Here is a 16,184-nt window from a genome sequence, read left to right on the forward strand (position 1 = left end):
AGATTATTAATTTTGTTACATTTATTTTAATTATGGTGCTTTCTAGTTTTGTTTTTAAAAGCTAGTTATAAACTCCCAGGTCAAAAGAAATTACAAATTATAACAGAAGTACAGAACAGCAATGTTTGGATGTTGGATAATCTTTTCTAGTATTTTCCTTTATATCTTCCTACATAGTTTCTGATGAAGAACAATCAGTAGTGTATGTTCCAGGTATGATTTTCTGTATTAATTTGGTAAACTTCCGTTGCTTCTTAAGAGTTAGGAGAAAATAAAAACATTAGGATAACTTTGTAGGTATAAGTAGATGCAAAACAGTTCATCAGAACCTAATTTTTTTTTTTTTTTTTTTAATGTTTGGTATGACCCCACTAAGGTTTGAAATACTGCCTTATTTTAGGGGCTGGCTGGGCAAGTCAGCTTTTGATGAATTTATAGAATACTTCATTCATGTGTTAAAGAGCAAGAGATTCTTTTCTCTTCATATTACAAATAATAGTTTAAATTTTATATTTCAAAAAAAAAGTGAAAACTTCTTTATATAGTGTTTATGTAATAGACTTTAAAGCTTACCTACTGGTTGTTAAGAGATGAGTAGTAAAACTGAACCACTGGAGGCACCCTAATTATGTGAAAAATCAGATTTTTAATTTCCAATAAGTTAAGGTATGTATGGTATGTTGTAGTTTATTGGTTTTAATGAGACTTACGGATGTTCACATCCCCATTTAAAAATACTTCAGTTGAATCTTTGCATGCAAAACATCGTCTTTTCATGATTCATTATTTATTAACAGAGCCTTAAAACGAAGTTTATAAAGTAAGAGATTTCCCCATCAGGTGCCATAAGTAGAGGATATCAAGGAACAGGTTGGTGGGGGGAGGGTTTAAGAGAATGAAAAGATATAATTTTGAAATCTTGTTTGATGGAAATCCTTAGGAATTTCTGCAGAAGGAAATATCAGATCAAGACACAAGATGGTGAATCCAAAAGCTGATGTTAAACTTAAGACTTCCAAGGTGACTGCTACTTCAGTCTCCATGGAGTCTTTAAAAGGTGCAGGAGATTCAGTAGATGAACAGGTCAGTAATTTCTTTTTTTCTTTTTCTGTTTTTTTTTTTTTTTTCCTTATTCTCCAGTCTTTATAAATGCTGACCAGTAAGTCATTTTTTTGTGCTGACCAGTAACTGATAGATAAAGGTAGAAGAGCCCTTGAAAGAACATTAGATGATCTACAAGCATTTTTAAAGATACAGAGGATTCTAGGATGCTTTGCTTAGTATGAATATAAAGTATGCATATTACTCATTTTGTTCCAAAATGTCCAGGCTTGCTTTAAGCCTTAGTTAAGAAACATTTATTGTCTTAGTATGTCTCCAAAGACTTATATCCTGATCTGTGTGGAGTTAGTAAATCAAATTGACAATTTTTTTCTTTTATTAGGTGTCCTTTGTGATTTTTGTTCATGTGAATTTGTTAGTTGATGATGGATAAACCTTTGTATATAAGAAAATACTTTATTAAAACAAAATCAGCCTGTATTATTATTGTTATTATTATTATTTCCTTCGTTTGGCAAATAATATCATAAAGACTTTATTTTTATAGCTCAGTCATTGATTTCTCCCTTGTCGTTCTTTGCCTCTGTAATAGTGTCTGTACATTCCTTTGGTATATGCTCTATCTGATTGGTTTATTTCACTTTACTTTCTGTTATATTTTGTCTCCCCAACCAGAGTTTAACTCAGGGTTTGGCAATCTATGACCTGTAGGCCAAATCTGCTTCTTCCTGTTTTGTGAGTAAAGTGTTACTGGAACACAGCCACTCTCAGTCTTTTAGTGTTATGTTATTGCCACTTTCGTATTACAATGGCAGAGGCGCTGTAAAGATGAATGCTCACAAAGCCAAAATCATTTGCTGTCGAACTCTATATAAGAAATGTTTTTCAGTACCTGGTTTATATTCAGATATTGAAATTTTCAATGTCTAGTTTGTTACTAATTACAGTTGACCCTTGAACAACACAGGTGTTAGGGGTGTTGAACCCTGGGCAGTCGAATATTTGCATATACCTTTTGGCTCCCCAAAACTTTACTAATAGCTTACTGTTGAATGAAAGCCTTACTGATAACATAAATAGTCAATTAACACATATTTTGAATGTTATATATATATTTACATACACTTTACGCATTCATGACACACCTTTTTTCTTAATTTTTTTTTAATATTTCTTAGGCTGTGTGGTTCGTCTGCAAGCTTATTCAAACTGTTGTAAACCTCCAAAAAGTTTTCCTATATAGTTATTGAAAAAAACTGCTTGTACGTAGACTTGTGCAGTTCAAACCCATGTTGTTCAAGGGTCAACTGTTTTACGTTTAGTTATCTACAGGATTTAACTCTGATTAGCTCAAAAGGCCTGCCTATGTTACTTTTATCCCCAGTGTATACACTTCACACTAGGATGTGAATAGTTGAATTTGCAAGTTCTTATCAAAAATTGAAAGACCTTTTTAATATAATGGTTTGTGTGTTTTATAGTGAACAGAAGCTATTCCCCATTCATATCAGCTCCTGGCAACCACTAATCTGCTTTTAGTCTCTCTGTATTTGTTTGTTCTGGACATTTCATATAACTGGAATAATGTAATATGTGGCCTTTTGTGACTGGCTTTTTTCACTTAGTATAGTGATTTCAAGTTTCATCTATGTTGTATCATGTATCTTTACTTCATTCCTTTTTATGGCTCAATACATATTTTGTTTAACCACCAGTTGAAGGACATTTGGGTTGTTACACTTTTTGGCTATTATCAATAATATTGCTGTCAACATTCATGTACAAGTTTTTGTGTGGATGTATGTTTTCAATTTTCTTGTGTATACACCTAGAAGTAGAATTGCTGGGTCATATAGTAATTCTGTGTTTAACCTTTTGATGAACTACCAAAGTAGCTATACCATTTTACATTCCACCAGCAATATATGAGGATTCCAGATTCTCCACTTTCTCACCAACACATTATATCCATCTTTTTTATTTATAATTGTCGTAGTGAGTGTGAAGTGGTATCTCACTGTGGTTTTGATTTGTATTTTCCTAATGGCCAATAATGATCATCTCTTTATGTGCTTCTTGGCCATTTGTATGTGTTCTTTAGAGAAATGTCTATCCAGATCTTTTTCAGTTGGGTTGTTTGTCTTCTTATTGATGAGTTGTAAGAGTTCTTTATAGATTCCACCTCCAAGTTCCTTGTCAGATATATGATTTGTAGATATTTTCTCCCATTTTGTGAATTGTCTTTTCACTTTCTTTTTTTGTTTTTTAAATAAAATTTATTTATTTATTTATTTTTATTTTTGGCTGCATTGGGTCTTCACTGCTGCGCGTGGGCTTTCTCTAGTTGCGGCGAATGGGGGCTACTCTTCGTTGTGTTGTGCAGACTATTGTTGTGGACGGAGCACAGGCTCTAGGCAAGTGGGCTTCAGTAGTGGCTTGCTGGCTCTAGAGCGCAGGCTCTGTAGTTGTGGCACGTGGGCTTAGTTGCTCTGCGGCATATGGGATCTTCCCAGACCAGGGCTCGAATCTGTGTCCCCTGCATTGGCAGGCAGATTCTTAACCACTGTGCCACGAGGGAAGTCCTCTTTTCACTTTCTTATTGGTGTCCTTTGAAGCTTGAAAGTTTTAAATTTTGATGAAGTCCGACTTATCAGTGTTTTCCTTTTATTTATTTAATTATTTATTTGCTGTCATATCTAAGAAATCATTGACTAAACCAAGGTCTCAAAGATTTATACCACTATCAAGGAGTTTTATAATTTTAGATATTACATTTAGGCTTTGATCCATTTTGATGTAATTTCTGTACATGCTGTGGGTAGTGACCCAACTTCATTCTTTTGCGTGTGGATTTCCAGTTGTCCCAGCGTCATTTGTTGCAAAGACCATTCTTTCTCCTTTGATGGTCTTGCCACCCTTGTTGAAAATCTGTTAAACATAAATGTGTTTGTTTCTGTAATCTCAATTCTATTCCATTGATCTATATTTCTATTTTAATCCCAATACCACACTGCTTTAGTATACTGTAGCTTTGCAGTAAGTCCTGGAATCAGGAAGTGTAAATACTCCAAGTTTGTTCTTCCTTTACAAGATTGTTTTGGCTATTCTGGTCCTTTGCATTTCCATAAGAATTATAGAATCAACTTGTCAATTTCCACACAAAAGTCAACTTGGATTTCAGTAGCAATTGTGTTGAATCTTTTTTAAAAAATTAAAAAAAATTTTTAATTCAAATATAGTTGATTTACAATGTTATGTTAGTTTCAGGTGTATAGTACAGTGATTCAGTTTTTTATGTGTATGTTGTATATATACCTATATATTATATATGTATATATATTTTTTCTTTTTTAGATTCTTTTCCCTTATAGGTTATTACAAAATATTGAGTCTAGTTCCCTGTGCTATACAGTAGGTCCTTGATGGTTATCTATTATATATATATATAGTACTGTGTATATGTTAATCTCATAAATTAGGAGATTGGGAATCCTTTTTTTCTTAATTAAAAAAATTTTTTAATACAATTTTTAAAGGTTACTTTCCATTTACAGTTATTACAAAATATTGGCTATATTCTCCGTGTTGTGCTATACATCCATGAGCCTATCTTACCCCACAGTTTGTATTTCCTACTCCCCCACCCCTATGTTGTGTTGAGTCTTTAGATCAATTTGGAGAGTACTCTCAACTTAATACTATTAAGTCTTCCAGTCCTTGAATATGGTGTGTAAAATGTCTTTCTATTTATTTAGGTCTTCTTTAATTTCTTTCAGTGATGTTTTATAGTTTTCAGTGTACATGCCTTATACTCCTTTTGTTAAATTTATTTTCAAGTATTAAGTGTTTTATACTTTTTGATACTACTATTAACGGAATTGTCTCCTTAATTTCATTTTTGGATTTTTCACTGCTAGTGTCCAGAAACACAGTTGATTTTTTATCCTGCAACCTTTCTAAATTCATTTATTAGTTCTAATCTAATAGTTTTTTGGTAAATTCCTTACAATTTTCTATATATAAGATCATGCCATCTGTGAATAGAGATAGTTTTACATACCCCTTTTCAGTTTGGATTCCTTTTATTTCAGCTGTCTTCTAAAGAGATTTAAAAATGCAACAAACTTTATAGCAAGTTCATTTTTCCATACTGATAGTCTGTTGGTCCAGTATCATTTATTACGAGGACCATTCTTTTCCCCATTGAATTGCCATGATGCTATTGTCATTCAAGGAGAGACTTAAAATTTCACAAGTCTGGCAACTGTGAGAGGAGAAAGAAAGAAAGATTGACTAGGAAGAGCCTCAGACTTCTTTGCAGTCTGAGGTAGTGTCTGTCTGTAGAGATGTATCCTTCCCTTATTATAGCATAGCGACTTTTTTGGTAATCTCTATCCTGAATTTTGTGTTTGTCATTCTTTTGTTTTTCTATATCAGGGGTTGGCAAACTTTTTCTGTAAAGGGCCAGATGGAAAACATTTAGCCTCTGTGAGACACATGGTTTCTGTCTTAATTATCTAAGTCTGCCACTATAGTGTGGAAAAAGCCATATGTATGTCAATGTATAAGAGAATGTGCATGGCTGTGTTTTGTTTTGTTTTTAATTAATTAATGTATTTATTTTTGGCTGTGCTGGGTCTTTGTTGCTTCACGCGGGCTTTCTCTAGTTGCGGCAAGTGGGGGCTACTCTTTGCTGTGGTGCGTGGGCTTCTTAACTGCGGTGGCTTCTCTTGTTGTGAAGCATGGGCTCTAGGCGCTCAGGCTTCGGTAGTTGTGGCACGTGGGCTCAGTAGTTGTGGTGCACGGGCTTAGTTGCTCCACAGCATGTGGGATCTTCCCGCACCAGGGCTTGAACCCACGTCCCCTGCATTGGCAGGCAGATTCTTAACCACTGCGCCACCAGGGAAGTCCCCCATGGCTGTGTTTTAATAAACCTTTTTTACAAAAACAAGCTTTGGGCCAGATTTGGCTTGCAGTCATAGTTTACCAACCCCTGTCCTATATGGTCTAAACATGAATTTATTTTTTAAACAATGTTTAGTTTTATATATATTTCAAACTTTATATAAATGATCTCGTATTGTGTGATTTGCTTTTTTGTTCAACATTATGTTCCTGAGATTTATTTATGTTGCATATAGTTATATTTCATTTCCTTTCACTGATATTTCAGTCAGGGTTTAGTCAGTTATTTTAACTGGGAGTATTTAATTTAAAGACTTGTTAAATTGGTGCTGGAGAACTGAAAAGCAAAAAGGGCACACTAAGTTATCGTGTAGGTGGTAACTGCAAGAAACAACCACCATCTTTAGGGCTGGGAAATCAGATAGAACAAATTGGAATTATTAAAACCTAGAAGCTTGGAGGGGGAGCCACTTAGAGCTGGAACTTTGACCTCCGATGATGGGAAACCAGCCTGACTGGTATTGCTGTCCCCAAGCAGACATGATAAAGGCTGGTTCTACGAGGGCTGGAAGAATTACCAACTGGAATCAGCTGTTCTTGCCAGGGTAAAGATCTCTGACAGGGGTGGCACTGACAGAAACAGGAAGCAAAGAGAAAGGAATGTGTCCTTTCTTCCTCTAAGAGCCTCTAGTTCTTCCTGTTGGCAGAGTTTAACAGAACGTTGTGGCAAAGGAAGAAATGAAGTTTCCAGAGTCTCAGCCTCAGCATCACAAAACAGAGCATTGGGGATGGGTTTGAAGATGAATGTCAACAGCGTAACAACCAGTAGCTACAGAATTCCATTGTATAAATATACCACAGTTTAACTCTGGTTGACATACATTTGTGTTTTCAGGTTTTTGCCTAAACACAATGCTGCTGAAGTTCTTGCCTGTGTGCAAGGGTTTCTCTTGTTTGTTTACTGAAATTTCTTTTAAAGGGTTTTCAGCAATTTTTCACATTGCCAAATCCAGTGACTTCTTTTTATATTCTGTTTAACTTTTTTGATCATCAGCACCATTAACCCCATATTCTTCTTGAAACTTTTTCTCCCACAATGTCGTATGCTTCTGATTCTCCTCTTGTCTTTTCAAAAACCAATTTTAATTTATTTTCTTGGGTTAGGAGATGATTTTTAAAAACTAATATTTTTTTCTTAACTTTAAGGAAAATTTTAAAACATAGAAAAGTATAAAGAAAATAATAAAAATCTAAACATTATCAATAATAACATATGGCTGAACTTTAAATCTTTAAAACTCTGACTTGAGAGCCAGACCCACATTTCTAACTTCCTGACTAAACATTTCCACATGAATATCCTCCTGGCATCTTAAATTGACCATATCTAAAATCTAAAACCAAATCCATTTAATTTTTTTTTTTTTTTTACCATATCCTCTTTCCCATTTCCTTTTTCTCCCCTGTCTTTTCCATATTTGGGTAGCAGTAATTCCAGGATTCATTTTAGGGGTATTGGATTATTCCTGGCCACCTGAAGTAATTGGACTAACCGACTTTGTGGTTACTCAAATGCCAAGGATTCTTTTTTTTTTTTTAACATGTTCCTTTTACATGTTACCTCCAGTTCCCTTGTGAATCCCTAGGTTTCATGGCTTTAAAGCCCCCTTTTGATGTTCAAGTACTAGGAGAACTTTTTATAGCACAAGAGATAGGATAGTACAGTGGGTAAGAACATAGGCTCTGGAATCAATGCTTGAGTCTTGATTTTGCTACCTAACTGCTATATTCCTAGGCAAGATATGTAACCTCCTTGTAGAATAGGAATAATACCTACCTAATAACGTTGTGAAAATTAAATGGATAAGTATAAAATACTTAGAATATTCCTAATAATACTAGGTATAATGTTATCTATTACTACTATTACTCTTTGGTCTAATACTCTTTGGAATGAACCATTGGATATATTGAGAGCTTAGAACTGGTGCTTCTGCTGCCAGCCTTAGTATACCTTTAAGCAGCCATGGGGCTATGTTGTAGGAAAGGTTCTCAGTATCTTCCATTAGGTGTTTGTTTCTGTGACATTCACCAAGGGAAAGTTGTTTCCTTAATACTCCCTAACACTTAAGCAGGCACATTTCTGCCTAAGCGTTCTTTCTGTGTGCTTTTCTGTGTAAATTTCAGATGTCCCCTGGTGGACAGATAGTTCCTTAGCCTGTGATGACTTCACAGTAGGCTTAAATGAAATGGGTAAATAGTGTTCTACCATATAAAAGAGATCCAAGAAATTTCATCTCCTGTGCTTATTTTAAGAAATTTATCAAAAAGTCTTAAAAATTGTTTTTTGTGAAAGTTGATCAGAAGGATTTTTTTTTTTTTTTTAAAGAATTTCTGCAGGGGAGGAATAAAGAGTGCATCATTGAAGGATCTATGTCTTGAAGACAAAAGACGCATTGCAAACTTAATTAAAGAACTGGCCAGGTGAGACAAAACCTTATATGAAATGCATTACTATATGAGAGAGAGTGGTTTTTTTGAAAATAGAAAATTACAAATATGTTCTGATGTCATTGTGTCATTGTGTCATTGATCTTATGGGAGCAGTGGCTTTTAGAAAAAAAGGTATTCTGTGGTGCCAAAAAGAAAAGTAGAAAAAAACGTAAAATGGAAAAGAAACACTCTCCAATTTATGTTTTCTGGTTTATTTAATTTCCCAAATTGTTTCATGGAAATATCTGCAGCAGTCATTTATCAAGAGGGAACATTTTGAAACTTAGCTCTGCTATTGATGTAGGTTAATATTGTAATCAGAGGAATAACACTTTGGTTTTGCTTTAGTATCTGAAGCAGAAAAGAACATTCATTTTATTGTCATCTTTCACAAGAATACTAGTTGTCATTTTGCTAACTTCTGATACTTTCAAATAAGGGATTTTAAATTTTGAGAATGAGAGTTCTTAGCTGTTTGGATGTACTATTCCAGTTTATTAATGATGTGTATGAAGCATATTTACTTTGTATAATTTTTTTGTTAATATACATGTCAAGTTTTGGGGTCTTAAATAATAAATGAGATGCCTATAGAGGAATGTATTAATATAAATTATAAAAGTTAAGTTTAGGGGAAGGCCATACCTAAAAATTGATAAAATTGTATTTATTTTTATCATTGAATTGCATGTTTGGAAATAGTAAGTCTTTTTCTTCTTTCTCTATTTTTAATTAAAGATAACTACATGAAGTGTTTCATTTTGAGACCGTAAAAGAATGTTTGTAGAGGCTTTTCTAGAAAGACCGAAGTTAAAAATTACCTTATTAAATCATAGAATCACAGGTATAAAAGATGACAAAAATCAGTGATGTTTTGGGGGCTTAGGTTACAAGGTATGAGATTTCAAACTACATGCCTTAGTCTGAATGTGAGATGCCACCTGAGATAAGCAGTAACCTCTTTCACTAGAATTCTTTGACTGTTCTGTTCCCTGAAGTAGAATTTTCATGATCTCAAGTAGTGCTTTTTGTATTGGGAAAACATTTAATGGTTAAACATTTAATTTATGATCATCTCACAAGGCTTTTTACCACGAAGATGGATGTGGATGTCCTTAAAGCAATTACAGTTAGTTTGACTTCATATATACTGGTCCTGAATTGCCATTATTGTCCTGACTGATACATTTTCAGCTACCAGGCTTAGAGAGTACTTGACGTCTTAGAGTATATTGTTTTGGTTTCAGTAAACTTCTGCTTTCTAGCAAAGTGCTCAATTCTTGGTAGAAGGTCATTGTGTTAGTACAAGGTTAATATTAGTACAAATTTCACTGCTAAAAACCCCTGTTATTACTATATTAACTATTAACATACAGGTATATGGGAATAATGTATTCTAGGTTCCTTGAATTTGCTACGTTTCCTCTGCTGGATATTTCAGTCTATGTTTTTCTACTTATAGTTGCCAAACCGTTTTTTTTTTCTTTCTTCAAGACAGTTTTGTGCAAGTGGGAAAGTAGAGATAGAATTCCATGTACCTCAAACACTGGCAACAAAACATTTCTAGCCTTCATGTTCTTTTACCTCTGAATTTTCAACCTGATTTCAAATAACTGGTTTCCTGTTGGCATTAAATACAGTCATTTCTCTTTCACCTTGAGAAATAAAGTACATACTCCTTTGACCAGATATTTCCCTCTAGCTACTACCTTCTTTGTACGACAACATAACCTCATTCCTAGAAAAGAGTCTGTAATATCTATAATACTGTTTTCTACTCTGTTGCATTTCATTCCCTCCTCAAACTTATTCATTTATTTTAAAATATAATGTATGGAAGTGCAATTTATATACGATAATATGTACCCGTTTTAATTGTATATTTCACTGAGTTTTGACAAATGTATGATTACTCCAAAAACTTACATTGAGAACTTTTACAGTCAGTCCCCTCCTCTAGCCTCCATCCCAGACAGCCATTAATGTGATTTCTATTATTACTGCTTAGTTTTATATGTTCTGACACACCAGTATAAATGGCCCAACAGTATGTACTTTTTTCTGTCTGGCTTTTTTCCCCTCAGCAAAATGATTTTTGATGTGTGATAAAATATACATAACATAAAATTTACCATCTTAACCATTTTTAAGTGTACAGTTCAGTGATATTAAGTACATTCGTGTTGCTATGTGACCGTTTCTGCCATCCATTCCCAGAACTTTTTCATCGCTGAAACTCTGTTCCCGTTAAACAATAACTCCTCACTCTCCCCACTGCCTATTCCCTGGTAACCACTATTCTATGTGCTTCATGAATTTGGCTATTCTAGATACCTCATATAAGTGGAATCATATAATATTTGTCCTTTTGTATCTGATTTATTTCAGAGCGTAGTGTTTTTGAGACTTTTTAAAATTTGTTGTGTATAGGAGTAATGCATTTTTTATCATTGAGTAGTATTCCATTGTATGCCTGTACCTTAATTTGTTTATCTGTTCATCTATTAATGGACATTTGGGTTGTTCCAGTATTTACCTTTTATGAATGGTGCTACTCTAACATTCATGTACAAGTCTTTGTGTGGCTATGATGTTTTATTTTTCTTCTGTAAATACTTAGGAGTGGAATTACTCAGTTATATGTTAAGTGTATATTTAACTTTATAAAAAAACTGCCAAACTGTTTCCCAATGTAGTTGTGCTATTTCATACTCCCACTAGGAACTTATGAGAGTTCCATTATTCTGCATATTCAATAACTCTTGGTATTGTCATTTCTTTACATTTTGACCATTCTCATGAGTATAGTGATATCTCCTTGTGGAATGAATTTGTGTTTCCCCAATGATTAATGTGATCATTGGCCAGTCTTTTGTTAAGTGTCTGTTCAAATCTTTTGCCTGTTGTTTTTTTTTTTTTCAATCACCCCTTCCTTCTTGACATTGAAGTATTAGAGTTCTTTATATATTCTGGATGTAAGTTTTCAAATATTTGTTTTTTCCTCCCAACCTGCAGCTTGCTTTTAATGCTCTTAATATTTTCTTTTGAAAAGCAAATTTTTTTTTATTTTGATGAACTTCACTTCATCAGTTTTTTCTTTTATGGTTCATGTTTCTAGTGTTCCATCTAAGAAATCTTGCCCATCCCACAGTAGCAAAGATTTTTTCCTATGTTAGAAAAGACTATATCTTTTCTGCAGAATTAACCTCCGCCTCCTTGTCAAAAATCAGTTGACCATATATGCATGGCCTATTTCTGGGCACTTTATTTCATTCCATTGACCTATATGTTGCCCTGATGCCAATACCATACTAACTTGATTACTGTCATTTTATAGTAAGTCTTGAAATCAGGTAAATCCTATTGATTTTTTGTTCTTTTTGAAAATTGTTTTGGCTCTTTGGGGTCCTTTGCATTCCACTAAATTTTAGAGTCAGCTTATTAATTCCTAAAAGAACATTGTCCCCTGGAATTTTGTTTGGGGTATATTGAATTTACAGATCAAAGTGAGGAAAATTGACATGCACTGAGTCTTCCAATCTATGAATATGTCATATCTCTCCATTATTTTTTTAGATTTTCTTTCATTTTTCTCTGCATGATTTGTAGTTTTCAGGGGTACAGGGTGTAAAATATGCTCATATTTTGTTGTATTTATCCTTAAGTATTTTATGGTTTTTGATACTATTATAAATGGTGTAATTTTAATTTTATATTATACTGTACACTTAATTTTAAATTTTATTTCATTTCTAATTTTAAAAAAACAGAATTGATTTTAATATTGACTTGGTATCCATCAACTTCTTAAAATTCACTTGTTATAGTAGTTTTTTTTGCCAGAGTACTTTCGATTTTCCACATACAGGACTATGTCATCTACAGATAAAAAAAGTTTTATTTCTTCTTTATAATCTATAGATTCTTTGTTTCTTTTTCTTGCCCTTTGGCATTGGCTAGAACCTGCAGGACAATGTTGAATGAAAGTGACGAGAGTGGACATCTTTGCCTTCTTTTTCTTATCTTAAATCTTTAACTATTAAGCACAATGTAAGCTGTAGGCTTTTTGTAGATGTTCTTTATCAGGTTGAAGATATTTATTTTTGTCCCTAGTTTGGGGAGGGTTTTTTTTTTTTTTTAGTCATAAATAGGAGTAGAATTTTGTCAAATGATTTTTCTTCATTTACTGTGCTGATAATATGTTTTTTCTCTGTTATACTCTGGTAAAATACGTTGATTGGTTTTTGAATGCTTAGTTTACCTTGCCTTCCTGGCCTAAGCCTCATTTAGTCATGGTGGTTTTTGGTTTTGTTTTTAATCTATTACTGAGTTTGATTTGCTAATATTTTATTAGAGATTTTTGTAACATGAGAAATGCTTGTAGTTTTCATGAAATGTCATTATGTATTTTTTTAAAATTAATTAATTAATTAATTTATTTTTGGCTGTGTTGGGTCTTCGTTTCTGCGCGAGGGCTTTCTTTAGTTGTGGCGAGCGGGGGCCACTCTTCATCACGGTGCGCGGGCCTCTCACTGTCGCGGCCTCTCTTGTTGCGGAGCACAGGCTCCAGACGCGCAGGCTCAGTAGTTGTGGCTCATGGCCCAGTTGCTCCGCGGCATATGGGATCTTCCCAGACCAGGGCTCGAACCCGTGTCCCCTGCATTGGCAGGCAGATTCTCAACCACTGCGCCACCAGGGAAGCCCCCTATGTATTTTTTTAACTTTATGTTTTAATTATGGTAAAATACACATAACTTAAATTTTACCATTTTAACCAATTTTTCAGTCTACAGTTCGGTTGTATTAAATGTATTCACGTTGTTGTTCAGCCAGTCTCCAGAACCCTTTTCATCTTGCAAAACTAAAACTCTGTGCCCATTAAAGCTCCCCATTCCTCCCTTTGCCAGTCCCTGGCAATCACCATTCTACTTTCTCTGTCTGCGAATTTTACTATTCTAGTACCTTATATATATAAGTCAAATCATTGTGTTTTTTACCATAATGTGGTAAAATACATATAACATACAACTGACCCCTCGTGACATTTAGTACACTCACAGTTTTGCATAACCACCACTTTTAAGTTCCAGAACATTTTCACCCCAAAGGAAACTGTACCCATTAAGCAGTTGCTGCCCATTCTCCCTTTCCACCTAACCCCTGACAATAGCTAATCAGTTTTCTGTCTGTATTGATTTGCTGACTCTCGATATTTCATTTAACTGGAATCATACAGTATGTGGCCTCTTGTGTTTGATTTCTTTCACTTAGCTTAATGTTTTCAAGGTCGGCTTAAAAATACCCCGTTGTGTGAATACATCACATTTTGTTTCTCCATTCATTCGTTTATAGACATTTGGGTTTCTACCTTTTGACTATTGCGAGTAGTGCTGCTATGAATATTCATTTGCAAGTTTTTGTTTGAACACCTGTTTCAGTTATTTTGGCTATATACCCAGGAGTGGAATTACTAGGTCTTAGGTTATTCTATGTTGAACTTTTTGGGGAGCTACCAATCGTTTCCACAGCAGCTGAACCACTTTATATTCCCCCTAACAATGTACAGGGATTCCAATGTTTCTATATCCTCACCAACACCTGTTGTATTTCATTTTTTTGATAATAGCCATCCTAGTAAGTATGAAGTGTTATCTTATTTGTGGTTTTAATTGTCATTTTCCTAGTGGCTAATGATGTCAACATTTGTAAGTCTTCTTTGGAGAAATGTCTATTCAAGTCCTTTGCCCATTTTTTAATTGGGTTGTTTGTCTTGTTGTTGTTGTTGTAATAGTTTTACATATTCTAGATTTTAGACCATTAAAAGATACATGATTTACAAATAATCTGTCATTATGTAAGTTGTTTTTTCACTTTCTTGTGTCCTTTGAAGCATAAAAGATTTTACTATTGATGAAGTCTAAATTTTCTAATTTTTCTCCTGTTGATTGTGCTTTTGGTAACATATCTAAGAAACTACTGCCATATTAAAGATCATGAAGATTTAACCCTATGTTTTCTAGCTCTTTATTCAGGTCTTTGGTTCATTTTGGTTTAATTTTTGTGTATGGTAAGAGGTGGTGGTTCAACTTAATCCTTTTGCATGTGGAAATCCATTTGTCCCATTTGTTGAAGAGACCATTGTTTTCCCATTTAGTGGTCTTAGCACCATTGTCAAAAAATGATTGACCAGAGGTGTATGGCTTTATTTCTGGACTCTCAGTTCTTTTCCATTGATCCTCATGTCTATTCTAATGCCCATGCAACACTGTTTTTTGTTTTTGTTTTTTTAAATATTTATTTATTTGTTTGGTTGCAGCTGGTGGGCTCTTTAGTTGCAGCTCACTGGCTCCTTAGTTGCGGCCTGCATGTGGGATCTAGTTCCCTGACCAGGGATCAAACCCAGGCCCCCTGCATTGGGAGCCCAGAGTCTTCACCACTGTGCCACCAGGGAAGTCCCCAGCACTGTTTTGATTAGTGTTAACTTTGTAGAGAACATAAAATACAAATCCTACAACTTTCTTCTTCCTTTTCAAGATTGTTTCAGCTACTCTTGGTCCCTTGCAATTCTGTATGAATTTTAGGATCAGCTTTTACATTTCTGCAAAAAGGCAGTTGAGATTTTGATAGGATCACATTAAATCTATAGATTGCTTTGAGGAGTATTGCCATGTTAACAGTATTAAGTCTTCCAATCCACAGACATGAAATATCTTTCAGTATTTAGGTCTTCTTTAATTTCTTTGAGTTTTATAGTTTTCAGTGTACAAGTCTTTCACTTCCTTGGTTATTTCCAAGTGTTTTCTTCTTTTTGATACTCTTAGAACTGTTTGATTAATATTCTTGTCAGATTGTTCATTGCTGCTGTATAGAAATACGAAAGATTTTTTTAAAAATAAATTTATTTATTTATTTAGTTTTGGCTGTGTTGGGTCTTTGTTGCTGCGCGCGGGTTTTCTCTGGTTGCGTCCAACGGGGGCTACTCTTTGTTGCGGTGCACGGGCTTCTCATTGTGGTAGCTTCTCTTGTTGCGGAACACGGGCTCTAGGCAGGTGGGCTCAGTAGTTGTGGCTCGCAGGCTCTAGAGCACAGGCTCAGTCTTTGTGGCGCACGGGCTTAGTTGCTCCGTGGCATGTGGGATCTTCCCGGACCAGGGCTCAAACCCCTGTCCCCTGCATTGGCAGGCGGATTCTTAACCACTTCGCCACCAGGGAAGTCCCTGAAAGATTTTTGTATGTTGTATGAAACTTTGTTAAATTTGTTTATTAATTAGTTCAAATAATTTTTTTGTGCATTCTCTATGGATTGTCTATATATAGGATTGTGTCATCTGAAAATAGAGATAGTTTTACTTCCTCCTTTCCAGTTTGGATGCCTCTTGTTTCTTTTTCCTGTTTAAGTACTCTGGCTTGAAGTTTCGAGCCTGAATGAAACTTATTGAATGGAGTGGTGGAAGCAGGCATCCTTATCTTGTGGGAAAGGTTTCAGTTTTTCATCAGTGGGATAAAATGTTAGCTGTGTTTTTTTCATAAATGCCCTTTATCATGTTAAGGAAGTTTCCTTCTGTTCCTAGTTTGAGTGTTTTAGATTTTGTCAAAAGCTTTCTCTGTATCAACTGATATGATCATAACTTTTTTGTTTGTTTGTTTCCTTTTTTGTATTAAATATGGTGTTTCAATTGATTTTCTTATGTTGAACAATTCTTGTATTACTGGGATAAATACCAA

General features: G+C 34.4%; 1 protein-coding gene across 4 annotated transcripts in view; it reads left to right on the forward strand.

The window, feature by feature from the left end:
• The window catches only part of KIAA1328 (KIAA1328 ortholog), a 371,762-nt gene that overhangs the window by 6,205 nt on the left and 349,373 nt on the right, over positions 1–16,184 (forward strand). For 3 of the 4 annotated variants that reach the window (XM_068562570.1, XM_068562569.1, XM_068562572.1), the window contains exons 2-4: positions 178–213; positions 941–1,083; positions 8,357–8,451. In XM_068562570.1, the coding sequence (XP_068418671.1) occupies positions 178–213; positions 941–1,083; positions 8,357–8,451 (274 nt within the window). The remainder of the gene's footprint in view (positions 1–177; positions 214–940; positions 1,084–8,356; positions 8,452–16,184) is intronic. The other variant, XM_068562571.1, reaches the window with a different exon arrangement.

Source organism: Eschrichtius robustus, chromosome 14 (genome assembly GCF_028021215.1).
Source record: "Eschrichtius robustus isolate mEscRob2 chromosome 14, mEscRob2.pri, whole genome shotgun sequence".
NCBI classification, from domain to species: domain Eukaryota; kingdom Metazoa; phylum Chordata; class Mammalia; order Artiodactyla; family Eschrichtiidae; genus Eschrichtius; species Eschrichtius robustus.